Source organism: Brachyistius frenatus, unplaced genomic scaffold, assembly GCF_029030835.1.
Source record: "Brachyistius frenatus isolate BFR_SWC_R1_liver_20210118 unplaced genomic scaffold, ASM2903083v1 Contig_4, whole genome shotgun sequence".
Lineage (NCBI taxonomy): Eukaryota > Metazoa > Chordata > Actinopteri > Embiotocidae > Brachyistius > Brachyistius frenatus.
The window spans coordinates 2,298,438-2,325,146 of NW_027210603.1; the positions used below are offsets into that span (position 1 = coordinate 2,298,438).

At 45.5% G+C, this 26,709-nt stretch overlaps 1 protein-coding gene across 2 annotated transcripts; it reads right to left on the reverse strand.

The window, feature by feature from the left end:
• Positions 1–16,272: 16,272 nt before the first annotated feature.
• On the reverse strand, positions 16,273–26,622 carry dyrk3 (dual specificity tyrosine phosphorylation regulated kinase 3). 2 transcript variants are annotated; one of them, XM_069710278.1, is made up of 6 exons: positions 26,481–26,622; positions 23,541–23,650; positions 20,115–20,320; positions 19,730–20,033; positions 19,224–19,640; positions 16,273–19,128 (listed from the first exon to the last, which is right to left on the reverse strand). In XM_069710278.1, exons 2-6 carry the CDS (start codon positions 23,616–23,618, stop codon positions 18,397–18,399), a joined length of 1,737 nt encoding a protein of 578 aa, XP_069566379.1. In that variant the 5' UTR covers positions 23,619–23,650; positions 26,481–26,622; the 3' UTR covers positions 16,273–18,396. The 2 variants fall into 2 exon arrangements, with proteins under 2 accessions (XP_069566379.1, XP_069566370.1); XM_069710269.1 differs by lacking the exon at positions 26,481–26,622 and adding an exon at positions 25,644–25,974.
• Positions 26,623–26,709: the final 87 nt, after the last annotated feature.

The window sequence follows — 26,709 nt, forward strand, 5'->3', positions numbered from 1 at the left end:
AATGTGAAAAATGTCTGGAACTTCATTTCCCAGCAATATATGCTTTGGCTTCTTTTCTTGTCTGCTAAGCAGCGCACTCAGCCGAGCCGTGTTTGTTTGCACAGTTGTTCTCGATCACATCGTCCCATGTCACATTCTCAGAGGGATTCAGATTAAAAAAAAAGTTTCATAAAATAAAAAACAGATATGTTTGCAGAATTTACAGTATAAACAGAAACAATATTTTTCATGCTATTGTAATGGGCCAACCTGTGTTGCTCTGACACACACTGGTCTCGTGCCATGCAGAATACGGAGGAGCCACGACATGACTTTCATCATTCATAAAATGTTTTTAAAATGACACCAAATAAGAAAGAATATTGCTGAAATCTCTTTAATACGTGATTCTAAGATTTTTTTTTTAGGTTCATTTAAAATTGTGGAATATTATTCAAAACCTTAAATGGTGTACTTTTAAAAGACAACAACAACAACACAGTCACAGTGCCATGGAGATAATACATGTGTCCTCAGGTCAAGATCACATTTATTGACAGAAAATGTTTAGGTTGTTAGTTTTTATAATTTAAATATAACATAAATAAACGTAACATAAATAAATTACACAGCAAATATGCCATATCATCTAATTAAACTACTTATAATTTATCTCAGCCGACATTCAGGTGACTACTACTAGCTAACCTTTTCTGGCTAATGAGACCAGGGACTTTATTTTCCAGTCAAATAAAAAGATGCCATCAGTGTTGAACAGAAACTTTACAGTTTATGAAGCTCCTCCAAACAGCAGAAGTCATTACACAACTCTTTTTATGAACTGGAAAGCGTTTGCATGTACAAGTAAACCGATGTGTAAGATGGGTGGGGTGCACCTTTCATAACTTTGAACTTCAAAGATCTGACATATGATTGCTGAGTGGACTGTCAAGAATAGTTTCCCATAGACTTCACTTCAGCAGCAGCTTGATGAGTTGCACTGTACGTAAAATGCCAGAGGGTGAGAGGGGTAATTAAACATATCAATGAAACACTGTATGTGGCTGAGAACAACAAATGATATATTCTAAGATATCTCAGTTACAGTGTGTCTTTGCACTGCAGAACTAATGTGGGCCAAAACAGTTCATAATGTGCACATAGCTTGACATGATCTGATAACATGTCGTACGCTTAAGTTACACAATCTTCAAAAATCAATATGGTACACTTTTAATCCACCAACTGATCCCTAACTTTTCAATTATTTACATAAGGATAACTACTAGTGAGATTAAGGATAGTAAATTTCTTGATTTAAAGCATTTATTTATTCAAATAATGAGCAATAAATATATTACATAAGCTCTTTAAATTCCCAACCTATAGAACATTCTGCAGGTGGAGAGACACTGTCCTTTTGCCTGGTTTCCATTCGGATACATTTCCCTGTTATTATCCAATAATGTAAGAGAAGCACATCACATACTTACACATATAAATCTCACATACACACACACACACACACACACACACACACACATATAAGAGCGGTCGGAAACTTGAAACTGTGGAGTGCGCTTTTGGCAGCTTTGTGCTGATGAATTAACACAAGCCACAGAGTTACGGTTCCGTTGCATAGCACCTAGAGTACTTATAGCTTCTCCCTGGAGGCACTTGGGACAACCTGTTCATTACAGTGTATATTACAGGCCTCGATCATTACTCTCTGCATCATTCATTATCCCAGAGACCAGAGGGCTTAGATCACACCAACTAAGCATACAAGGATCAGGAATGCATGGCCTGAGCACAGAGCAGCACAAATTGGCCCGCTGACATTTTCCTTTTTTCCCAGAATGCTCCCCAGACGCTCTCCACTGTTTCACAGCGCTTCTTTTAACTTCCTGACTGGAAGGAAATCTCAGGGGCAGGAGGTGCATCTCCGCTCGCATTTCCCTCTGCTGCCCTCTGTTCTTCATTAGTGCACAGAAGTCAGAGCAAGTTTGGATCAGTTATTTCAGGCTGGCCAGAACTCGTCTTTCTCGGAATAATCCTCAGCCCCGGGCTGAAACCCTAGCCGGCTCTTGATATAGACCCATGGTCAGCACTGGCTCTGATATAGGATTCTAGCACCTGAACACTCGCGGGCCTCCCAGCCAACATGGGACCTGTTGAACCTGCTCACCCCGCTGATGCGCGCGCGCGCGCACACACACACACACACACACGCACACACACACACACACACACACACACACACACACACACACACACACACACACACACACACACACACACACACACACACACACACACACCTCATGAAGCCCTCTTCTGATCTCTCGCTCACTCTTGCTCTATTCTCTCTCTCCAATTGCTGCAGACCTCCAAGAACCTATATTTACATAATGATCTCTTTTCACCTGACTGTATCTGCATCCTTCAACCAATGCATGCATTTCTTTACTCTTGATCTGCACCCTTAAAACAAAATGTGGAGAAACAACAAGAAACTTTATCCATCAGTCAGTCTCTCTGTTGCCTTGTTTACTTGTAAGTCTATTTGTGCAGTTCTTTTCCTCCTGGACCGGTTTACCCCGGTGAAGCATGATTAAACTCTCTGAGAGCAAAAGAGGTGCTTTCCTTGTTCTGATTTCGTTGGTGATGGATGTGCAGTTCCTCAGAAACAACAGCAGCTCTTAAAGGACTAACAAAGCTCCCTCTTTCTCCATCTTCACACACACAAGGTTGTAAAAGCCCTGGCGACGAGTCACGACATCGTCAGCTTCGAGGCGATCCGTTCTCGTGATGGAGCGATGCAGAGTGTGCAAAGCCACTTCCAATCTCAGCTCTTCCACACAACACAGGCCTCTGGAGGTGGAGGTGTGTTATGGCCTGCAGCAGATGGAGGTGGTTTGTGTGCATGCATGTGTTTGTAAATGCATGTGTGTGCTGCGGGAATTGAACATCATTTATTAATGCAGCCCATACATATCTAAGTAAAATGGTGGTTCATTCACATTATTCTCATGGAACACACTTGCCTGCATTCTACTTAAAAGGCTCAAGGACAAAAACCAAACACCATTTTCACTTTCTCTCTCTCTCTCACACACACACACACACACACACACACACACACACACACATATATATACACCTGTACATGCACCGTGCTTAGGTCGCCTTTGACAGACGAACCGCACAATGCCATACAAATCTACACATGCATCCACACACAAAGGAGGACCATGTATGGTTGGCCTCTTCTATTGCCCTGCAGGGAGCATGTGACCACCACTGGAATCCCCCTTTCATCTGTGAACGCAGACTGAACCACACAGATCCCTGCAGAGGCATGAGGGCCCTCGGCGGTCGCATGTGCTGCCCCTTTTCAAACCGACCCCGGCTCTCTGTGTGGAGCTCAGGAGAGAAAGCTCCGGGTGAGTAAAAGAGAAACAAGGGTGTGGATGAGGAAGTAAAGTTATGAAACAAAAAACGTAGAAAAATGAAGTGAAAATGGGTTAAATAGACGAGAAACATTCAGTCATAAGCCCTTTCTTTCAAGGTTAGTGGGACAACGACTTGCTAAGTTATGTGTGCTCTCACGTTTTAGTCACATGGACATTCCTGTCCCCCCTTTTGTCCCCCAATAAACAAGAGACTGTTTGATGATAGGTGATGATGATTTAACCTACTTCTGTTGCCAACTCCTCTTTTGCCCTACTCAGCTGTAAAGAATGCCGTAATTTATTTTCCGCCCCGCTAACAAACAACCAAAAACATACACACTCACCCTCCTTCTCTCTTTCACTCGCGTCTCTCTCTGTGTCTTGTTTCTCGCTCACATTTGCACACAGATCTGATTCTGCTGACCCGTTGGCGTGCGGCTGCAGGATGCTCCACTTCTCCTGTACAGAGAGAGTCTCAGTTCTGCAGTTATTGGTGCTTTGGCACAAGTCTGGGCTTCCTCAGCAGACACACCAATGTCGTTCTGCTTGTTCTCTCCGTGATTCACTCCGGGGTCACCGACCCAGTCCTGGAGAGGAGATGCACTCTCACACTTGTTAAGTCATATAGACAGTTGTGTGTGTGCCTGTTTGGGCACTGGAGCTCACTTAGTCACATGAGCCTGAGCTCGAGGGCTGCTTTGATGGCCTACAATGTGACGCGGTCTAAACTTGTAAGATGCCTTTAGTGGATAATGTGACTTTCTTTTCTAACTGTGTCTGACATTTAGAGCAGCTCTACTTGTCCTTGAAAGATCAACACCAAGGTCTCACTGCATCTATGCTTATGTAGTCCATAATATTTAACTTTCTATGACAGTTAAATCAATATTTTCTCCATGACTACACCCATCTTTCTCTCCTCTTTTACCCACAAAGAAAGCAGAAAAATCCTGGCTTCAGATTTGAAAAAAAAAAAGCCCACACCAAGTAAAAGGCCAACAAACAGTTGCATCACCAAATTATTCAGCTCTTTGCAGAGATTTTCTGATCATCGTGACTTTTTCATTTTAATGTCTTTATTAATTGCATTTATGAACTGAGTGATTAGAATATGTAACAGAATATTTCAAAGTTGCAGTTTTTTATAATATTGCCACTGAAACTTAGTCTAATATTGCTGTTTTGTAAATTTCAAACTGACTTGAATATGTAAGAAAACATTTGGATACAGCTGAAGGTTATGAGTCTGTTTTATGGAGTGATGAAAGCTGGAACTGTTTGCAACCATGGAGCAGCAGTACGTCTGGCACAAGAAGGGAAAGCTCCACTGGTCAAGGAGAAAGAAAACAGCCTCAGCATAGTAAATAAATAATATTGATGGGATCAGCGCAGTCTACGAACACCGCTTCAGAGCTGGAAACGACCTCATGAGGACGTGGGATCGATCCCCGCTCAAGGTAATCCACACGGTGCACGCAGAGCGACTAAGCCACACGGTTCACTGAGAGCGATTCCCTCTAAGGGTAAGCCACATGGTTCACGGAGGGTGATTCCCATTAAGGGTAAGCCTCAAGGTTGCGGGTTTGCGTTGTAAATGCAGTCACACTAAAACCAAAGGTCAACAACAATACAAAACAAAACTCAAATAAAAATCAATAACAAAAAACAAAGGATGCATAAAGATTCTTGGATTTCTGTCCAAACTACCACAAACTTTATCCCCCAAAATCCCATGAATACATGTTAATGCTATAGTATGAATTTTGTTCCAAAATTTGGACGACATAGTAAGACTTTTTTTTTTTTTTTTTTTCATATTTTGGATGACATGCTGTGGTATGACACAGTGGTGCAGTGGTGGGAGCAGTTTCCTCAGTGAGATGTAACTGGGTTCGATCCCCACTTGAGGCATGCATGTCAGTTCAGAAAAAGGTCATACTCCAAAAAGTGATAAAAAAAAAATTCATACTGTATGTCGTCAGAAAGTGACCCAAAAGTCATACTATAGGACGTTGTCCAAAATGTGATATAAAAGTCATACTATAGGATGTTGTCCAAAAATGACTTTTAGGTCACTTTTTGCTGTAGTTTGACCTTTTTTTTCATAATTTGGATGACATGCTATAGTATGATTTTTTTTTTTTTAAATCATAACAAAGAGGGGTACCAAACCCCCAACCTTCTTACTGAGAGGCAGCAGCGCTTACCACTGCACCACCAATCTTCCCCAGTGATAGTCTGCATTGTGACACATCTTTAGCTCACTGTAACCTATAACTCCACCGTCCACAAATATTCATTCAAATGCGACCATAATTGCCGCAGACATTCTTTGGATAGTAGATATACGTGTTTTCAAGTGGGTCTGCAGTGATATTAAATATCTTCCTGTAATGTGTAGTGTATGCAAAAAAAAATGCAATTTCTCCAAACATTTCAACTTCACTAAAAGTTGAATCACCATCAACAGGTGGAATTTGAACCATTAATAGCAACCTTGGTGAATTTAGTCGCCATTTTTGGCGATTCACACATGCTGTACTTTAACAAACTCCTCCTGCAGATGTTGTAGAAACACTTTGTCCTGCCCACCCCATCCTCCAGCCCCGAAGATAGTCAAGTAGTCTACGACGCTGACGCCAGACTGGAAACGACCTCATGAAGACATGGGTTCGAACCCCACTCAGGTATCACACATGGTTCATGGTTTACAGAGGGCGAGTCCCCTTAATAAGCCTCACGGAGAGCAAATCCCTGTAAGGGTAAGCCACATGGTTCACGGAGGGCGAGACCCCCGAAGGCAAGTCCCTCTAAAGGTAAGCCACACGGGTTCAGGTTTGTACGTGCAGTGATACTAATACCAAACCAAAGGTCAACAACAATACAAAACTCAAACAAAAGTGGTAGTAAAAAAGTTGTATTTGTGGTTTGTAAAAGTTGTTAAACCAATATATACTTTTTTTGAACATGGGCATTTTAGAGGTGTTGATTGATGGATTTTGTTATCTTGGAACAAAACCATCTTATCTTATCTCCTTTGTTTCCAGTCTTTGTGCAGTAATCTGGGTGGTTGCTGGCAGAGACATCAATCTTCTCAACTCCAACTGTAAAACTGCTCCAATAAAGATACCGGGGGATACGAGGGGAGCAAAGAAACAGGACAATTAGGGGGAAATGATATCAGCTCCCACAGCAGAAGTCACAAATCAAAGAGCAAACCAGCCATACAGACATGTCAACAGGCATGCTGTAAAAATAGGAAATTAAATCAAATGAAGGGTCATATTATCAATAACATCAAAATGTATTAATAACATTTTTAAACATAATAATAATTGATGTGTCCCATGTTCTCCACATAGGCTCTAAGTTTCAGCAATCTATCACTTTTTGGCTCCGCCTGCCAGCCTCTCTGCCTCCCTGCAGAGGCCTATTGTAATCCAATAATCCATCTTAATCCAAACTGAGATTACGTGAGGTGAAAGAGCCACTTTGTGCATGAGATTATCCTTCCATTGAAATCAGTCTTGTAGTTTACGTCGTGTGTATATGCGTCACACGACCATGTTTTTGTGTGTGCAAATGTACCTGCGTGTTTGATGTGTTTGTAGTTGGAGGCGGAGCCGGTGCTTTTTCTTTTAATGAACAGCTGTTCCTGCAGCCTCCCTTCGATGCTTCATCCCTCCACTGCACTTTGTGCAATAGCAGAGGTCAGTCTAGTACTCTTTAATCCTGCCAGTCTGATCCCCATCACATTTCACCTCTCATTCTCAACCTACTGCCCCACTGCCCCTGCATGTCTGCTCGGCTGGCTTCACCATAGACCACTCCTTATTCTTCATTTTACTACACCTACACCTGTAACACGGCCCCGCCTGACACACGGCGTCGCTTTAACCTTCAAACGGGCCCCTCCCTCTGCTTCCTCTAGTGTCTCATAATTAAAGAAAGACAGCTGGGATCCGACCCCTCGGAGAAAAACTCAGTTTAATCATCGTCCTGTCTTTGTCTCATCGGTCATCACAAAGCTGAGAGAAATCTGCTGTGAATTACTACTGGACTGCTGGTCAAGGGTTTCTAGAGTCCCGTGCAGCTGCAATCCTCCACTCTGTGCTATTTTTAAGCTGCCCAGCTGGCACACCCCCTCTGCCCCCCCCCCCCCACACACACACACACACACACACACACACACCACCACCACCACCACCACAGATGCACACACCCACATGGATGTATGTGCAGGGCTGGTATGATGGTCCTTTGCCTCCACTCTGCCCTTGTATGGTTGTATGACCCACAGACCAGCAGACTCCCACTCCAGTCCACTCCCAAAATCCTCCTCGTCAATATCCCGTCTTGTCATGCCCTCTGCCTTACTGCCCTGTTCCTGTCACACGTATTCAGTACGTCCACGTGGACATGCAACACACACGCACCTGCTTAGCTATAAGAAGTGAACACAAGTCATTTTCACATACGTGACATATTAAGATCCTTTTGGACCTGCAGTCTACCCGTATGCACATAATACTGAACAGCCTGCCTCACGTTTCCAGTGTGTATTTCACCAACTGACAGGATTAGTAACATTAAGCCCTGAACTCTTGAACTCAGGCATTCTGCACCCAGAGAACATGGCAAATGTACTACCAGCATTCAGTCCTTTTATTTTTGTTCGCTTAATGTACTCTACAGTAAGGTTTGGTGAGAGGACTGTTGCCACTGCTTTTTAAAAATGAAGCTACCTACTAGTCCTCATTCCCGAGGTGTCAAACAGGCAACTGTTGTTTTGTCAAAGCAGTTAGCATCAGAGAGGTATGCACAAGGTGCCCTTTGGTGTTGGTACAAAGGCCACGTAAGGTTGGGGCGACTGGATGGAACAAACACAGGACTTTTACCCAGGAGACCAGTGTTTGAGTCAGAGAGAAAGCAAAAGTCAAAATGGACTTCTGACTAGATGGTTAGTTACTGTTACTGTTTTAATAACCATGGTTTCTTCCTAGCCCTAACTAAGTACAGTAGTTTTGGCACCAAATCCAAACCAAATTGCAACCCTGACACAATTAACCGAAACTATGAGTTTGTCCTAAACTTGATCACGTGGCTTTTGGTGCCGACACCTTGTGCGTATCTGTGAGACAAAACGACAACATTTGACGCCCTGCGAATGACTGTGGGTTGAGGTCACTGCGAGCTACTTAGCTTAGCTCAGCAGAAGAACAGCGAGTTTTGGGAAAAGCTAACCTGTCCAAAGGGAACAAAACGTGAGGGTCATGGGACAGACTGTATCTTGGCTCTGGGCAGGCAGAGACTCAATTAAAGAAACGTTTTACCACTTTTCGTGTGGATGTCCAATTGATACTGATGGTAAATGTCACTTGAAGCTATAAACATCTCGTTACGTGCTTCATTAACTGAGAAGGCTGAGTTTTTCGGAGTCTCCCTGCTCCAGTAGCTGTGAGTGCAGTGCCTACATGTAGTAGGATCCTTTGGGTGCAAGCTTCTGACGCCCAATCTCCAAATCCTTCTTAACCAATGACGGGAGGATATTAGGCTCAGCGGCAGTGTATGGCACAGGCAGGTAAGGCTCGCTTTGCAAAGTCTCTCCACTTATTGCACCAACTTAACAAGCAGTCAGACAGGAAAGGAGGTGGTTACTCATCAGGAAGCTACTTGTATAGATTGTGTGGCCTACTCTAACCTTAGCAGCTGTTGTAAATGCAAACAACACGTGTTGAGAAAACCGCTTGTCTAACGTTGACGTGTGTCGCCACCCTCACCCTCTTTATTGGCCAAAACAGTGTTAGGTGACAAAAATACTCTCCCATCAGTGGTGCGCCCTCTCGCTGGTTCTGGTTGTCTTTTCCCATTTATTTTCTGTATCCTGAAGAAGGTCTTCAGCAGAGCTCTGTCCAAATGAGGAGAAAACTTTCCTGCACAGTAACACACACACACATGGCTCTCTCGGGAGATGGTGACAGCTTTCAACAAAATCTGCTGATGCTGAAATGCATTGCAGCAGAATGATTCAGTTTCTGTTGGCATTGGAGGGCAATTGGAGAGAAGGCACCACGAATCGGTTAGCTCTCCGCAGGTCAGTTTCTGAATGATCCCCGCTGACCATAAACTCTGTTAGCTGCTGCACATCTTTAACATATAATCTGCCTTGAATGAATACAGCTGAATAAATGAGTCAGCCAATAACATCATAATCCATAATATCCTCTGCACATGCTGTGGGCTGGCATTTTCTCTAGCTCGTTGCAGCACAAGCGAAGCAAATGAGGTTTTGTTTCTGAGCTGCATGTTGAGCTCGCCCTCCGGCTACGCAGAGGCGACAAATCAAAGCTCAGTTAGCTTTGTGTTCTTCTAGGCCTCTAACTATATGATTGGACACGTCGAATCACGGTGCTGGAAGATCAACAGATTTTGTAGCGGGTTCCCAGAGACACAACAACAACAACTGTTGTTTTTCACATGGAAGCTCTAATTCAGATGGAGATCAGGTGGAAAATTGGTAAATCGGTCACAAGTGACAGCCAAAACAATTGGGCACAACCTCCCATCAAATAGCAAATTGTCATTTATACACTTTGGCTTTTGTATAGAATAATCAAATAACAAATATTGAGTTAATTAGTGAGGTTTACAGACACTTGTGGTCAGATATTTGAGCCAGGCTAGTTGTCACCTTCTTTCCATGTGTTAAGATAACTGTCTTTAACTATTCCTTTAACACTGGAGGGCTGAATGTGAAACAGACCAAAAAAACACAGTGCCCTGAAAATGTGCTTGCTGTTTTCACACTTTGGAAATGTTTTTTTTGCCTGTAAGGGTTTTTGTGATGTTTTACAAAGTAGCTAGTTTGCCTCTCAACAGCATGTTTCAGGTCCTAATATAGAACTGGTGTCTGTGTTCAGCCATCAGGGAAACATAAACATGAACGCAGCTCTGAATGATTGAATTATTGATGGAGTGTAACAGTACAAGTGTGTTTGTGGGTGTTTGTGTGAGACAGAAAAAAGAAAAAAAAGAGACTAATGCAAAGTATGATCATCATTTTGTCTGAGGGGAAACTCTCCTCTCTCCAGGAAGGCGTTTCCTGTCAGAAACAGACGGAAACTGGCTCTCAGAAACTCTCAGGACGACAAGTCATGCAGCAGCTGTTGGAGACAGGCACGGATATGAGAAAGAGGACATTGCAGAGAATGAGGCCAACTGGGCTTCCCCTCCCTCCCATAACCACACACAAACATACAAACATATATCTAGTGTGGACACCACCCTGCCCCACAAACCTCGCTTTTTTTCCTTGCTGTTTAATGCCTTCAGGGAACATTTCGGTGGAGCTTCGGTCCCTTGTCACAAAGTAATGCGGTATGTCCTCTTCAAACTGGATTTAGTAATCAGCGTTGAATTGACTTACCCAGAACCCGGTGACAGAAAATCACCGGCTGTTATGAGAGCATTCAAAGTACAGTGAGTCCGACTAAAACACAGTGAATCCTTGTTCTTGTTGACGAGCGGCGGCACAAAATGCCAATTTCACGGAATTCTTGCTAAATAACACTAAGTACATTGATTTTTTTTTTTTTTTTTACTGGGAAAGCAGCTTCAGCGATAACAAGATGAAGCATGTGACAGGCTGATGTGTCTGCGTTTACTTTGTACATTCACTCATGCAAACACAGACACAGCACATGAGCCTGTGTCAAATACACACACGCACGCACGCACACACACACACACACACACACACACACACACACACACACACACACACACACACACACACACACACACACACAGAGGTGGGGGGGCAGAAAGTTGGAGGGAGGATGGTCATTTCAGTCGTCATTTTGCGTTTTCCATTACAAATGCACCCAAACTAGGTCAAATCATGTGAAGTACTCTAAATGTCAGGACTGATCTGAGTTCAAGAAGGACAGGAAAACAGAACACAGCATAGCACCAAAGGGCTAAGGTTCCCACCGGCAGGTTAACCGTCTCCCAAACTGCAAAGATTCCCTGCTAAAGGTTGTCCTGTCTTTTCCAGGAAACCTGAAACCAACCATAAATATCCCCATTTACCCAGCAACCGCAAGGATGTGACAACAGAGTCCAGACTGTTGGTGGCTCGCCAGAAAACATGACATGTTTAAAGTGGACAGTCCCAGGTCACTCCATGCTTATCAGAACATACTAAAGTTCTGGATGTGTGTATGCAGCGTCTGTGTGTGTGTGTGTGTGTGTGTGTGTGTGTGTGTGTGTGTGTGTGTGTGTGTGTGTGTGTGTGTGTGTGTGTGTGTGTGTGTGTGTGTGTGTGTGTGTGTGTGTGTGTGTGTGTGTGTGTGTGTGTGTGGTGGAGCCGAGGGTGAATAACATCTATTATAAAAGAGGAGGTATTATTTATGAAAACTTGTGCAGATAGTAGCTGGTCTGGTGATGGAGCAGTAATGTTGTACTTATAAGGACATACTGTATCCACCTTTCTTTCATAACAGGGCCTGAATGAATCAACAACACACATACACAGCACCAGATAATCCAGGTTTCTGTCTTGAAAATCAAAGTTTACAGCCTTTATTTTGGCCGCTATTTCTGAAACTACATTACCTGTCTTACGTCTTTTCATATGTCCAATGCTGAGCATTTGTTGTTAAGAGTATAGAAATAAACCTAAAAACATGTATATCAATCTGTCTCTTCGCGTATACAGTCGAGACGGTGAGAAATATCACCCGCAGACCTTCTGAGTCAGCGTGTTTATGCGAGACGATTGCTTTGATGTGTCCTCGGAGCTTCTTCTTCTTCTTCCCTCTGTGTGTTGCCATGCAGACCTGTTACCTTCAGGCTATAAGAGAACTAGAAAGACGCAGCCATACGCTAATTTACACGCACATATAGACAAACTGTCACACTGGCTGATTCATCTTCCCTAGACAGTCATCCTAGATGAGTCATCCTCCTATTCCGGTCCTAGCTCTGACCCAGCCGGGTCACGTAAACAAGAAGACGAGGAAACTGAGAACCTAAATATGGGGGCTGCATATGCTGGCAGCAAATACGATAACTGTAGGAGACGGAGGCCTCGGCTGAAAAACACAGAGTGTGCACCCTTTGCACAGCGCTGCTACCCTGCAGTCTGCGAGGAATGTAGATTGGTGGGTTTAATGTCCTCGGAGCTCTACCCCACCTCTCCCAACGATCTGCATCTGTTCAGCCTGTACCGACATGCGCTCAGCTGTGTGTGAGCTCAGCTGTGAGTGTGTCATTGTGTGAATATGAGTAAGGAACAGTGGGCAGCAGTCTGCTTTTGTGCATGAGGGGACATATGTGTGTGTGTGTGTGTGTGTGCGTGCGTACGTGTGTGTGTGTGTGTGTGCTGGTGCAACAGGGGGGACGAATGTGGCATTCTCCTGCTGCTTCCATCGCTTGGTTCGTACCTCAGCTGTCCCAGTGGGTCGAAGCCAGACGACTCACATAGCTCTGGTGTGTGTCTGCACTCTGTGACCCGGGACTGTGTCTGTGTGTGTGTGTGTGTGTGTGTGTGTGTGTGTGTGTGTGTGTGTGTGTGTGTGTGTGTGTGTGTGTGTGTGTGTGTGTGTGTGTGTGTGTGTGTGTGTGTGAGAGAGAGAGAGAGATTGCATTGTCCATTCAAACATCAAGTTAAAAAGAAAAAAAGAGGGCTTGTGTAACTGGAGAAATTAAGTAGAGAGGATCCTGCGTTGGAGAGCTGTTATGGTGAGTCACTATTCTAGTCAAAGCTTCAGTCCAGACAAACACGAGTTCATCACAACAGCGCTTACCGCAACATCAAAAGAGGCCACGGTTTTTTTCTTTTTTATAACATACAAATACGTGAACAAACAAAGCTTTAAAAGAAAAAAAAAAAAACACTGCTGGCCCCCTGAGGGCAATCCTTCAGGTTCACCAAAGCACATCAGTCTCTCCTTCAGTCACTCTGCTGTCACAGAGAATTTACAAGGAGAACCAAGAAAAACACACACAATTCAAGTTTTTCAAACACTTTTAAGGTCTTAAATATTTAAAATAATAAAAAAATAAATCATTCAGGTTCACGTCCTTAAGATTTTTCTTTTGTGGTTGTCTTTGGTTTCATCTCATAGAAAAGAAGTCTACACAGTGACAGCAAACTAGTAGAGGCTCTCTAGATGAATAAAAGAGATCTTGAATCCAACCTTTTAAACTTCTCATTTTGGCAGGTTCGGTCCAGATTACTCACAAAAAATCTAAAATACCAAATTTATAGCCAGAACTTTGGGCAAAAGTTTCATCAACGTTTACATTCATGTCTGTTCTCATATGATATATGTAGTGAAGACTTTGAAGACAGTTGATTGACAGCTAGGTGGACACCCAGGATCAGTGTCACCAATTCAGTATCTGACCAAATATGAAAATATGGTCACAATCTTCCCTTCTGTTGCCGAGATAAAGCGCTGAATAATGACCAGCAAAGTGTTTTTGCAGAACATTAGAACATATATCTTGGCACGAACTTCGCATTTCCCTCTGACCACCGAAATCTAATCGGTTCATCGACGAGTCCAAGTCAACATTTGTGACGTGAAATTCCGTCAAGTCGTTCTTATCGTGGCGTTCACGAGAACGAGACAGACGGATGGACCAATACCCCAACCAGTTGTTGTTTACTTTCGTGACTGCTGGACAGAAGCCATCAGTTTGTTTACTGAATGAGCTAAACAGAGGGCAGAAAAACACATTAAGCAAGACTGAACTAATCACAAGTATCTCCATAATGGGATCTGGAAGAGAATTAGGAGGACAGAAGGACACATGTTTGCACTTGGAACCAAACAAGTAGGTCAAGATTTCTTAACCTGGACGGTAATCAGAAAGTCGTCCACACTCAGGACCACAGGTCCTGCTGGGGGCTCCACAAGGTCTGCTCAGACCCACTGGCAGGTCTCGTATGGAGGAAGTGGAGAACGAAGAAGAAGAAGAAGAAGAAGAAAACCTTTGATGTGTGCGGTTCCCAGAATAGAAATCAATCAGTGTGTCACAGTGGATGTGGAGACCGAGGAGCTTTGGACCATATGGTCAGAAGGGGACTGGGTTGATGTCTAATGGGATTGATCTAATCTGCTTTTACATTGATAGAAGGAGAAGACTGAACCCTTCAGATTTAAAGTCTAACAACTGACTGCTTTCAACGAATTTGAGAGAAAGATGCAATAATTACAATTTAAAAAGAAAAGCTCAATTAAAACTAGAATATAAAAGGAAAATGTCATGTTATTGTAATTTTTTTTAAATTTGAATTTCATTAAGCTCTTTAAAAGAAAAACACCTTTCTGCTCTCATGTCTGCTTCCTTGTTTGTTCAGTCTGCCTTCATATTTGAATAAATGAGTGAACGCTGACTTGCAGCTGGTGGAAGTGTGACACATCCACATTAAAAACAAAACTAAAAGGATACACACGTCACTATAAGCGTCCTTCATTCTTTCTAGATCAGCTGGCATAAAACACCTGGTTCCAATTCTCCTCCAGATACTGAACTACCCACTAACCGCACACCAGCTCACCTGTTTACCGCTTTAGGTGAGGTCGCTTGACCGGTTCCTCCTCCTCCTGTTACGTGTGTGGTGACTTTTTCTTCCCTCCGGGCACCAGCCTGCGAGTGTAAACATCCGTGAGTCATCAGTGTCATTAATCAGTTTACCGTCATTATGACTGAATCATTTTTTTTTTTTTTTCCCACCCATATCTTTATAGCTTCTGGTGGTGATGTAGATACGGGACACGGCGCATGCTGTGAAGGGCGACACTGGGACGAGAGGAAAGCATTGGCACCTCATGAATTAATATCTTTAAAAAAAAAAATCATGGTTAAAAAAAAAAAAAAAGGACACTTAGCTGTTTTAATTTGAAAGGAAACCCTCCTAAATGTGAATCAGGAGTTAAGAGTTGTTTTGATCCAGTTTTCCAGCTAATTAGATTTACTTAACTGCGACAACTTCATCAGAATAGATGTCCAGCTCTCGCCAACAACAGAAAAACTGAGCACCTGAGTTTACTTACCGACAGGAAGTGGCATCACTACACACCCAACCAGCTCGCTTCACATGTCGGAGCAGGGTAGACAGACCTGCAGCCAAATACTGCCGACCATTGCTCATCAGTTCACCAAACAATAATTCATTTTATTGGCTGCAGGTGTTGTCTAACCACAGCTACGTTTCATATGTTTCACCATCTAGAAGAAAAAAAAAGAAAAAAATCCTCTGGTCTGGTGTGTATCATCTTCACACGCGTGTTCCTACTGTCTGCCCTTTACTTTTTGACTCATGGCGGTGCGTGATAACACGGGCGTGTCATTATCACAGGCCACCGACTCATCCGTGTCCCAGTCGTCTCTGAATCTGTAACGGCATCAGCGACCGAGATCCAATTCACCGCTCAGCCTGGAGGCCATTTTGTTTCATAACACGGGCCGCAGGTGTCGGGTAGCAAAAAAAACAAAAAACAACAGCGATGAGAGGAGCTTCAGGTTAGATGACAGAATGAGGCACGATCATTTGAAGCCAAGTTTCATCTGTTGTCTCGCCGTCTCTGCAAAACCTCCCGAGAACGGAGGCTGAACGTCACATAAAAAGTCTTTGGGTTCACTGCCTGGCTCCCTTGACACTGCATGTCAGATTTAGGAGCTCTTGACATAAATTAAAAAAAAGAGACGCTCGCTTCATCGAGTGTTAAACAGATGAAACGCACTCATTTTTGTGATGTAGGTCTACTTTTCTCAGTCATAAAATATAAACGCTTGACATCAGAAATCACCCCAGAGCAGCACATTTCACTGAATAGTCATTTTTATTGTTTTTTTTAGAAAAAGAAACTATCACAACTTCATTTGGTTACTGTACAGTTTCTCTTCTCATAGTCACTCAGTCTGATAACAGGTTGTGATTTCATGCTGAACACCAAACACCCTCCTACTAACTCACACCACTAGTACAACATGACAGGATACGACCTTCTCTCCGCCTTTTACATCCTCTGATATTGTGGAGTGAAAAGCAATAGAAACCACTTCTATAAAAAAAAGAAAAGAAAAAAAAAGAAAAGAAAATGGAGACAGAGTAGAAATCTCTGACAGTTTCATTTAAAAAACGAGGGACAAGAGAAAGAACTCTTTGAGCGGTGTGGTCCATACCAACATGCACCTGACGTCTTTCTGTGTGTGTGTGTGTGTGTGTGTGTGTGTGTGTGTGTGTGTGTGTGTGTGTGTGTTTTGGACAGCACCATTAATTCACGTTATGCGTGAGTGTTTAAGAGGTTCCCTGCCCTACATGAGATGGAGTGGGAGGGGGAAAAAAAAAGAAAAAAAAGAAGGGGCGAGGAAAAAGAGATGGCGGGGGAGGCGGGGGAGAGAATCTAGGTCAGATTGTGGAGCATGCGGACCCCCTTCGTGGGCGCACACTCGCAAAAGCAATCTCTCGCTCTCAGCGGACTGAAGCCGGCGTGCACGTTCCGCCGTCCACGGCCGGGACTGCAAGTGGAACACGATGAATGGAAGATGAAGGGATGTATCGAGTATGTCTCCCTGAGAAACACTCCTTTTCTTCCGTACCATTAAAAAAAAAAAAAACAACACAAACAAAACCCACCTCCTTCGTCACTGGCCGTTCTTCTGCAGCTCCCCTCGCAGAAGTGAAGATCTCGGCTCGTGAATAAAACACACTGCCGTCCGTATTTCTCGTGATCGCTCTTCGCTCATTCTTTCTGTTGTGATCACCGCTGCCAACAATCGCAGCAGCCGATCACACGCTCGGGCAGGTGACATTCAAATAAACACTAACTTTCCAACAACAACAACAACAACAACTCATCCCACAGGTGTGCATGTGCACTGACTTGCAGCTCTCCATCTTTCTCTCTCTATATATTTAGATTTACTGTATATACGTCGGTTTACGTGAGCCGGCCTCACAGAGTTTAGTCTCTTGCGAAGCAGTTGTGAAGTACCGAGTGACACCTGTGACAGAGTTTGAACCCCTTTCTTTGTCACTCGTACGGGGAAAATGTGTCAGGAGGAAGGTCGGGCGTGGGGGCTGTAAATAGGTTCTCTCGTGGCCCTCTCGATGTCTCCTACAGCAGCACCACAGTGCTAAAGCGTGTGCGTATTAACGCCACATATTGAGCTGACATGCAAAGCGCCAGGGATCAGCAGAGGCAGGGGAAAAAGAGGGCGAAGACTTATTGATCTTCTAAGTAAAGCCAATCCTGTATCACCTGTTTAAAGGCATTTCTGTTATATACGTGAAGGGTAACTGTGTCAGTGTTTGCGGGGCCCAAATACTAGATTCTGTTGTTTTTTTCTTCTTCTACTGAATCACATTAGCTGAACAAATGTTTCCTCCGCCCTGATAATCTCTGTAGCCCTTTTTTTTTCAAGTTTCACTCGTATCAACACTTCCCCAGAGAAAGGCTGGCGTCCTACGAGTGTTTAAGAGTGTGAAGTTAGGCAAGTGACAGTGCAGGCGTGCTTGAGTGCGTGTTTGCTAGAGCACGACACTCATGTGAGATCACACGCAGGTTAAAAACATTTTCTCGTTTGTCGACTCACGCGAGGAAGGTTTTTTTCTTCTTCTTCTTCTTCTCCTTAAAAAGCATCCTCTAAATCAAACCTCATCAACTGGCTGCATACAGAAAATCCACAGCCGCTCAAGGAAATCCTCTGTATAAAATTTTTTTTTTTTTTTTTTTTTTTAAAGAGCATTTCTTTTATCATCTCTCTCTCAGCTCAGCTAATATTAAAAACCAGGAAACTGGGGTGTCGACACCTCGCAGTAGAAAACAAATAAAGAACAACCAAACGAGTTTTGAATATCGCTTTCTTCTGGACTCTGACTCCTCCTGAGGAGTGCAGAGGAGGAAGAGGAGAGAGAGGAGATCAGAGGACTCTCTCTCTCTCTCTAGGAGACGAGTTTAGGTAGGACCGTGCGAAGAGGTAAGGCCTCCCCTGAATCTCCCATCATGTTGCTCCTCAGTTTGTTGTTGGCAGCCGTGGTGCCTAACCCGGGCCCCCCCTTGGCCATGATAGAGGGGAAGGAGGTGCTGTGGTGCTCGGGGAGTCGTTTCACAGTAGCCGCTGGGCTCTTCTCCGTCCCAGGTAAGGGTTTGGGAAGCCGGCGGTACAGCCACGGGTGTCTGAGGGCCTGGCCGGGGGTGAGGCGGGATGAGGGGTCCCAGTCCAAACACTTCTTTATGAAGTCAGTAAAGGTGGGGTCCTCGCAGCCCTTGAGCGCGGCACTCCACTCCTTGCTGCCCGGGGGGCCTCTCATCTTGCCGCGGCGGGAGCGGGCCCCCGTCAGCACGGTGGCCCCGGTGGGCAGGGTGTTGGCTCCGCAGTAACGAGGGTGGCCCTTGGAGTTGATGAAGTTCTTTCCTCTCTTGGCCTGCTCCAGCACCTTCTGCGGAGGCATGCCCAGCAGCTCCATGACGCAGGCCAGCTGGTCGCCCTCGTCCTCGCCGGGGAACAACGGGTAGCCGGTCAGCAGCTCGGCCAGTATGCAGCCGAAGCTCCACATGTCGATGGGAAGGCCGTAACGTGAACCCAGAATCACCTCCGGAGCCCGGTAGAACCGAGACTGGATGTAGGTGTACACCCGCTGGTGTTCAAAACAGCTGGAGCCAAAGTCAATCACCTGGAAGAGACAGGAGAACAAACACGAAGGGGTGAACATCAAATTTAGAAGACCTGCTACGGGCAGGAAGTAGATGTCCGTGTCAGGCGTGTTACCTTGATGCCGCTGCGTCCCTGCTGCTTCAGCAGGATGTTCTCTGGCTTCAGATCACAGTGGATGATCCTGTGCCGGCTCAGGGCCTCCAGGCACTGCAGGATGGAGTGGGCGAACTTCCTGACCAGCGGCAGACTGAAGCCCTGGAACTTGTTGCGTTTGATAAGCTCGTACAGGTTCATGCTGAGCAGCTCGAAGGTCATACAGATGTGGTTGCGGAAGGTGAAGTTTTCGAGCATGTGCACGACATTCATGGTGCCGTTGCGGTCCTGCTTGCGCAGGTGCTCCAGGATGCGGATCTCCTCCTGCGCCTGCCGGTGGAAACGCTTCTCGTTGCGCACCATTTTCAGAGCCAGGTGTTGCTGCAGTTTGTGGTCATATACTTTCGCCACTTGGCCAAAACTGCCCTTACCAATGATCTGAAGAGGAAGCAACGAGTTTGGCCGTTAGCTAAAGACCAGATACTTTTATTTTAATAGCCGTTTTAATTCAACAAAAAGTGTCTGACCTTGAGGAACTCGTAGCGGTAAGCCAGGTGGTCGTGGGGGACGTGAATGTAACCACCCTGCTCGTCGTCGTAGCCACAGTTGTTGTTGCCCCCGGCGATGGCAGGCCTCTTCTTGGCATTGGGTCCCACGAAGTAGATGTCGGGGTAGGAGTGGATCTCCGTCTGCTCCAGGGTGGTCAGCTGAGACCGGTACAGTCTCAGAGCCTGGTCGGGAGTCAGCGGGCCGCACAGCTTGCCACTGTTCCCTCCATTTCCAGCTCCGTGCGGGCCGGAGGATTCGCTGGAGCCCTTACTGGACTCAGTGCTGTGACAGATGTACAGTGTTTGCGCACTTTGCAAGATGTTTTCAGTTATTTCGGTGTCTTCACGTGTTCATCTCTCTCACCTGTCCACGCTGTGCTCCTTGGCCAGGCTGGACACCGGGACAGGTTTACTGGGCGCCTGGCCGGTGGGCCCGCTGCTCTGAGTGGATGCTGTGGTGATGGCGTTGATCTTTCGGTTGTTGGTGGAGTCTTCGTACAGGTACTTGACCTTCAGCTGGCCACCTCGCACAGTCACCTGATCCCTCATCACAGCCTTGTTACTGACAACCTGCAGAAGAAGGAGGAAACACAGAGAGCGGAGAAGACATGAAGTTTGCGATTGAGGAAAGGATCTTTTTTTTTTTTAATCAATATAAAAACAACAGAGGCCACAAGCCTTCAAATTGACCTCATTGAAAATGCCATGGAACAGAACAATAAAGTAAATATTTCTTCTTTTCGCTTAAATCTTTTAAATATTTCACATTTAATAAGAAAGAGATTATTGATATTCATCATACATTTTCCAGGGAAATGATCCCTCCTGATATTTCTACTTTATTTACTTCATATCACCATTACACACCAACAGGTTCAGACTGTGTTCGTTAGAAGTCTTGAATATCAGCAGCCGGCTCTCGAGCCACGAGCGGTGAGCAGTCAGCAGATATTCAGCATGTAGTTGGTGAACCAGCACAACTGGATTTAGAGACTGGATCTAAATCCAGTCTCAAGGGAAATGCCGAGGAATGACTGGGCAACCCTACGTGACCAAAACCCACGCAGTGACCTACATCTCCGCTTACTTGTTTGTGTGTTTGCTGTTATTGATCAGGTAAAAGGTAGACACAATCTTTGGCTGAGCACTGCAGTAATCTGTTGTAGTAAAGTCCAGCTGGCCACTGAAACCTACAACTCTGCTGTTGCAACTTGGTGCAAAAACACAAAATAAAAGTAAAACATTTAACAACAGGGACTATTTATACAAGGACGAAACAATTCACTGGACATTTTTGTAATTCTTTTCGATCGTATCTGCCCGCATCCTTTAAAAAGCGACTCTTGCTCGGGAGGACCGGTGAGGTTGGAGGAGTTTAAGGAAAGATTCCTGCCAGCTTCGTTTCAGCGACCCCAGGAATTCATTCCTCCTCACTGTCCGTCTCTGCCTCTCTTCTCTCGCTCTCTCTTCACCAGCGGAAAAGAATCCTCCACAAGATTACGGAGCGCAGGGAAAATGACGGTCATTAAAGTTAGATTATACTCCTAAACTATAGAAGCAGTGCGGCTTTTAAGACATGCTGCCATAAACTCAGCACGGCCGTCCTACATGGAGCGACACAGGAGAGGCATGTTAGCTTTTTTTTTTTTTAACTTTTACACTTCTGAGATTTTAGTCTTAATATTTCCTTATCTTTTATTAAAGAGCAGGTTTGGTTTTTATGCTGTTTGTTCAAACTTCAAGGCCAAGCAGCTGAAACCATGTCAGCTCTTACAGATAACACAACAAGGAAGCGCACATTAAAAGTAGCTGCTGACATGTTCCTGAAGGAGGATTCGGCCGAGGGTGTGTTTGTGTTGTAAGTTGGAGTCCTAAAATAGAGGAGGAATGCAGGACGGGTTTCCATACCAGTAACCGTATAGTCTTAACTCATTACAACAGCCCTGCTGCTGACCCAGGGTCCTATGAAGCTGTTGTCCCATAGCAGCACTGCAAACACACCGACTGTCATCGATCGAGCCCCTCCACCCTCCACCCACCACCCTCCACACACACACGTATATACACAAATCCTGACGTAAAAATCGAAGCTTCCTACATGTGGAGCATCGACTGGGATAGATTGCTGATTGATCTGACAGGAGGTGATATTAGAAATACAAACATTTCAAAGAAAAAGTGGCCAAAGGAGCCAGAAAGGAAGAAACCTCTCTCACAGGTATTACCGAGTCCTCCGAGTGCAAATCTGCACGATGCAACAGATGGAGAAGAGCTAATCTCTTTGCTGTTAGAGAAACACCCAAGTAATATTTTTCTCCTTCTCCCAAGTGCACACAGGGTTGCACAGCTCAACACATGTAGCGGCAACACACACACACACACACACACACACAGGACACAAATATTGGCAACACACTCACAACAAAACTGGGGTCCGTGGTAGATCTGAACATCATCATCTCCAACTCGTTAAATCTGTATCACGACGCAGAACTGAACTTAAAAGGACAAATTCGTTGTAACATGTCTTCCCCTCTGACATTGAGCGAGGATGACATCAGTTTATGACTTTATTAACGCAAAAGGCAACTTTGCGAGAAGTGAACACTGTGAACTGGGGCGAGTTCCCGTCAGTCACATTGAGCAGAGGACGATACCTCTGTGAGCGTGACAGAAAAATACAAAAGGAAGAAGGACAGGACTAGAATAGAAAACTAGGCCTAACCTCTGTTCAAGCCCACTGATGGAGGATTACATGAGCCGGGAGGAGGGGAGGAGAGGGGAGAAGGGGGGAGAATGTTGATTGGCGAGTTTGTTTTGTGGGTCACATTTTCAAGCCCAATAAATCTTTACAATATATATCAAACTGGCCCTTTTTTCCCCTCTACTGGTGTGGAAGACCGTGGAGTATCATTGTGTGTGTGTGTTTGTGCATTTTCTGCCAAAGGGAACGTTGAGAGAGTCCAACAGAGTGAGGACGTTCTCCACTAGCGCTGCAAATCATTACATGTATGTTTTAATGAATCGATTAATCCTTTTTTTTTTTTTTTTTATGATCAGAATTTGTTACAATAGAAAAATGCGCATCGCAAGTTGTTACCAGATCTCAAAGTGATGTTCACAATCTGAAATAGATCTTCTGATCCGCAAATAAAAGCAACTTATAAATACATATGGGTCAGTCGACAAAAGAACTGCAGCTCACTAATGAAAGCTAGTGGCACCCTCATAAATATGCATGACTAAATGCAGCCCTGCAGATGAAAACATTTGTGATTGGCTCTTTTGTGAGGCCTTTTTTTATCCCAAGCAGACGAGAACAGTTGTGCATCGTGCATGTGGAGCCGACACGGCACGTCAGCATAGCATAGCATATGCACCCTGTAAAATGCCCTTATCTGCAAAGTTCCCTTCACGAGGTTGCTGGTTGCTGTTGGATCTCTGGATTTACTTCAAGTAAGGACACAAAACGGCTATTTCAGTTCGGCAAATGTGCCAGTCACGGCGAGCGGCTCTTAAGCCCTCCGGGATGTCGGTCAATATTACAAACACGATCACGTTATTCTCATCGAAGGCTATAAAAAGGGACTGAATTTGAAATGCTTGAGATAAGACGAGAGATAAGCTCCCCGTCCTCTGTACAGTGAGAGCAACAAATGTGATGAAGAGGAAAAGGACTGACCGGGGAGGATCTCTGAGGAACAGGATGTCTGGAGACGGTGTGTGTGCTCCAGCACAGGAAATGGGGCTTAACTGTCTTCGTGCGTAATGTGTGCGTGTGCATACTTACGGTGTGTTTGGGCATCGGGGGCAGCGCAGACGGACTGTTGGTGTCCGCTTCGTCTTTGAGGATGTGGTCTGTCCTCATGTAGGAGTCGTACAGGCCGTCACCATGGCGAGCTGAGGGGACGAAGATGGATAAATAGATGAGTGTGATGATGTGGGACCGTCAACCGATGACACTCAAGAGGTAACATTCACAGAGACACGGAGAGTTTGTCCGAGGCAGGCAAAGTCCCATTGATTATCCCATCAATCAAGCTAACTGCTCGAGATTAAAACTAATGATTTAGTACGGCCTGACGAATCCCTCAAGCTAACCTGCTCCATTAGCGAGGGTGCATATTATGGCCTACATTTACTGTGAAACGGCCATTATTAGCAGATACACCATTGTATGTATTGTGTCCGATATATTGGCCAGGCTCCGACCTCACCAGCTTACATAGGGCTTAGGGTCCCAGATCGCCAGCGCTGCAAGTGGTATTATTGGCCTAATGGGGGTAACAGATGCCCCTGTGACGACAGCATCTTTCCGTCTGCCCATCTGTCCATTCAGGCCAGGCGTGCGCGCGCGCACACACACACACACACACACACACACACACACACACACACACACCAGGTGTGCTCGGTATTAGAGCCAATATAGACGGATGCGGGCCCCCGTCATTCAATAGTGCTGCCTTTAGTGCTCACCTCTGTGGCATCAAGCCAAAACACCTGATGTGAGATGGCAGTAGAGGGATGAGGAGGGCATTTGGGACTGCAGGTGGAAGCCCCGTTAGCCAAATGTTTATCTCAACAGTCATCTCACTTATATTCAAGTCGCTACTTCAGTGGAACAAAACTGAGTATAATCTCTAGTATCTGGAAACTAGGCCTGTTAGCATAAGCCACTCTTGGACCCATTGTGTCGGCTTGGCTCATTAGCAAAAGCCTAAAATTGCGGCTTGTCTCGCGTTGCTCCTTACGAGCCCTTTGAGAGTGTCGTAACCGTGTGCAGGTGCGTCAGAGCCAAATGTCCCCGGTGCTCGTCAACACACCGGCTGACAGATTAGAGCTGCTGCCTGGATACAGGCGCATTAAACCTGCACAGCACAGCAAACGATGGCATTAAGGCTCCACACACAATATTAGGTGAGCACAGACACCATTAGTCCTCTGCAAACTCCTAATCACTCAGTCCCCGAGACAAACAACAAAAACATTCAAACAAGAGCCCAAACTTCTTTGTAACCAAACATCCAGCCTGCTCCGTCCAGCTGGCGTTCAGCGCTCCACAGGGTGCACAGCGAAGGGGAGAGAACAGGGTTCAAGCAAACATGCACACAGCAGATCATGTGTCATAAAACGTGTGTGTGTGTGGTGGGGTGGTGGTGGTGGGGGGACTGTGGTGGGGTAAAGTCACAGCTTTTTTGTCCTCCTCTTCCTGGTGCACAAAGTGCCTCTTCACAGACAATACGCCCGGTGTAAGAATACGCCCGGTGTAAACCATCTGACAGGCTGCAGAGCAATTGTCTTTTGTCTTGCATTACATTTAGTGTTACATGCTGTCAACTCAAAACACACAACACGGAGCCAAACAAAGGTGAGGTCGGTTCCAGGTAGCTACACATGAAATAATAATGACGTCATGGTGCAAACGCCAAACCAGATACCTACAGAGTTACCGGAGCTTATCACACTAAATTGCGTACGAAGGAGACCTGAAAAATAACATGGCACTTCCTGAACCGTCCTCCGAGCACGTTCACAGACGGCGAGTCTCGTGACTGATATGGAGACCCAAAAGCAAAAGAAAACACGTTTGCAACACGAGTCTCGTGACATGCCCGCGGCATCGCGACCTCTGTCCGTCTGTCTGTCTGTCTGTCCACGACACGACGTGACATTTAAAGCCGTAGGCTGGAGAAGAAGGAAAAAAAAAAAAAAAAAGGTCAATCAGAGCCATTTTAGGCACGAAGAGTAGCTCGAGGGATGAAAAGCAGCGGCCGCGTCACACTGATGACGTCAGCCTCATTAAAACAAAAGCAAAGTACAAACACTTCTGCAACAATTGTAGCAAAACAGACAAAAGGTGAGGAAGGCTGCAGCGCGTTGTTATGGTTACCTGTTGCTATCGGGCCCTCTGGTTTTCTGCTTATTATCATCATGTTTACAGTGTATGTGTGACGCCAGCATCCGAAGGTGATAGAAATCCCGAATAAAAACAAAAGAAAAAGAAAAAGTGGAAAAACAACAACAACAAAAAAGTTGGTATCAAGCAGCGAAGTCGGCTAACAGCATGTAGAGTCCCGGTGGAGGTGGAGGCTCACTCACGGTTATTTCTCCTCGGGGGGGCGAGCTGTCTTGGATTTGACCGAAATGGATCCGGGTATTGTTATTATTGTTTAAAAACCACAACAACTAAAAAAAAAAAAAAAAGCCACGCCGGTCGTGTGCTCAGTTCGCCCCGGCTAACAGTAGCCTCGACTTCCGTTTGAAACAACCAGAGCGGGTCGTCCCTCAGCTAGCCGGCCGAGCTAGCTCGTACAGCCACAAAAACGCTCGTCCGCCCGAGAGCCGCTCCCTCCGTTAAAAATAGTTTGAGTCCCGGTCGTGCAGCTCGGCGGTCTGACCCGGGTGCCCCTCGCCTTTCTCTGACGGTACAATGAGCGGATCCAGAGCACCATTCCCGTGATTATTCCCGGTTAGCTGAGTCCGTAGTTAGCAAACAGCGGTGCTACCACTCGTCGAGCCCCCAGGATTGAGTCCTCCTGCGGGACGGCTCTGCTCGTCCTCGGGCGTGTGTGTGTGTGTGTGGTGGTGATAAGGGTGTGTGTGTGTGTGTGTGTGTGTGTGTGTGTGTGTGTGTGTGTATGGGGGGGGGGGGGGGGCTAGCCACAACAGGCTAGCTGTACTCGAGCCCCATGTTCCCGGAGGATCTCCTTCGTATAAAAAGCTTCACCTGTGAAGTCAGCGCGGTAAAAGATGCTCTGTTCAATCTGTTCAATCTGTTCAATCTGTTCAATCCTTCTCGTGTGCAGCAGAAGTGTCTTCTTCCACGCAGCTGTCTGTTGTTGCTAAGGGCGTCTTCGCGGAGCCCGGAGTCAGCGGGAGGACCGAGGGAGGACCGAGGGAGGAGCTGGGGGAGGAGCTGGGCGGGACTGGGGGAGGAGCTGGGAGGAGCTGGGCGG

What these genes read in the sequence shown, in the direction of transcription:
- dyrk3 (XM_069710269.1), bottom strand. Translation starts at nt 25,686, where the DNA reads ATGATGATAATAAGCAGAAAACCAGAGGGCCCGATAGCAACAG. An exon ending in AGAGGGCCCGATAGCAACAG is followed by an intron (nt 23,651 to 25,643) that starts GTAACCATAACA and finishes TCGTCCCCTCAG; the next exon opens with CTCGCCATGGTGACGGCCTG. An exon ending in AAGGAGCACAGCGTGGACAG is followed by an intron (nt 20,034 to 20,114) that starts GTGAGAGAGATG and finishes CATCTGTCACAG; the next exon opens with CACTGAGTCCAGTAAGGGCT.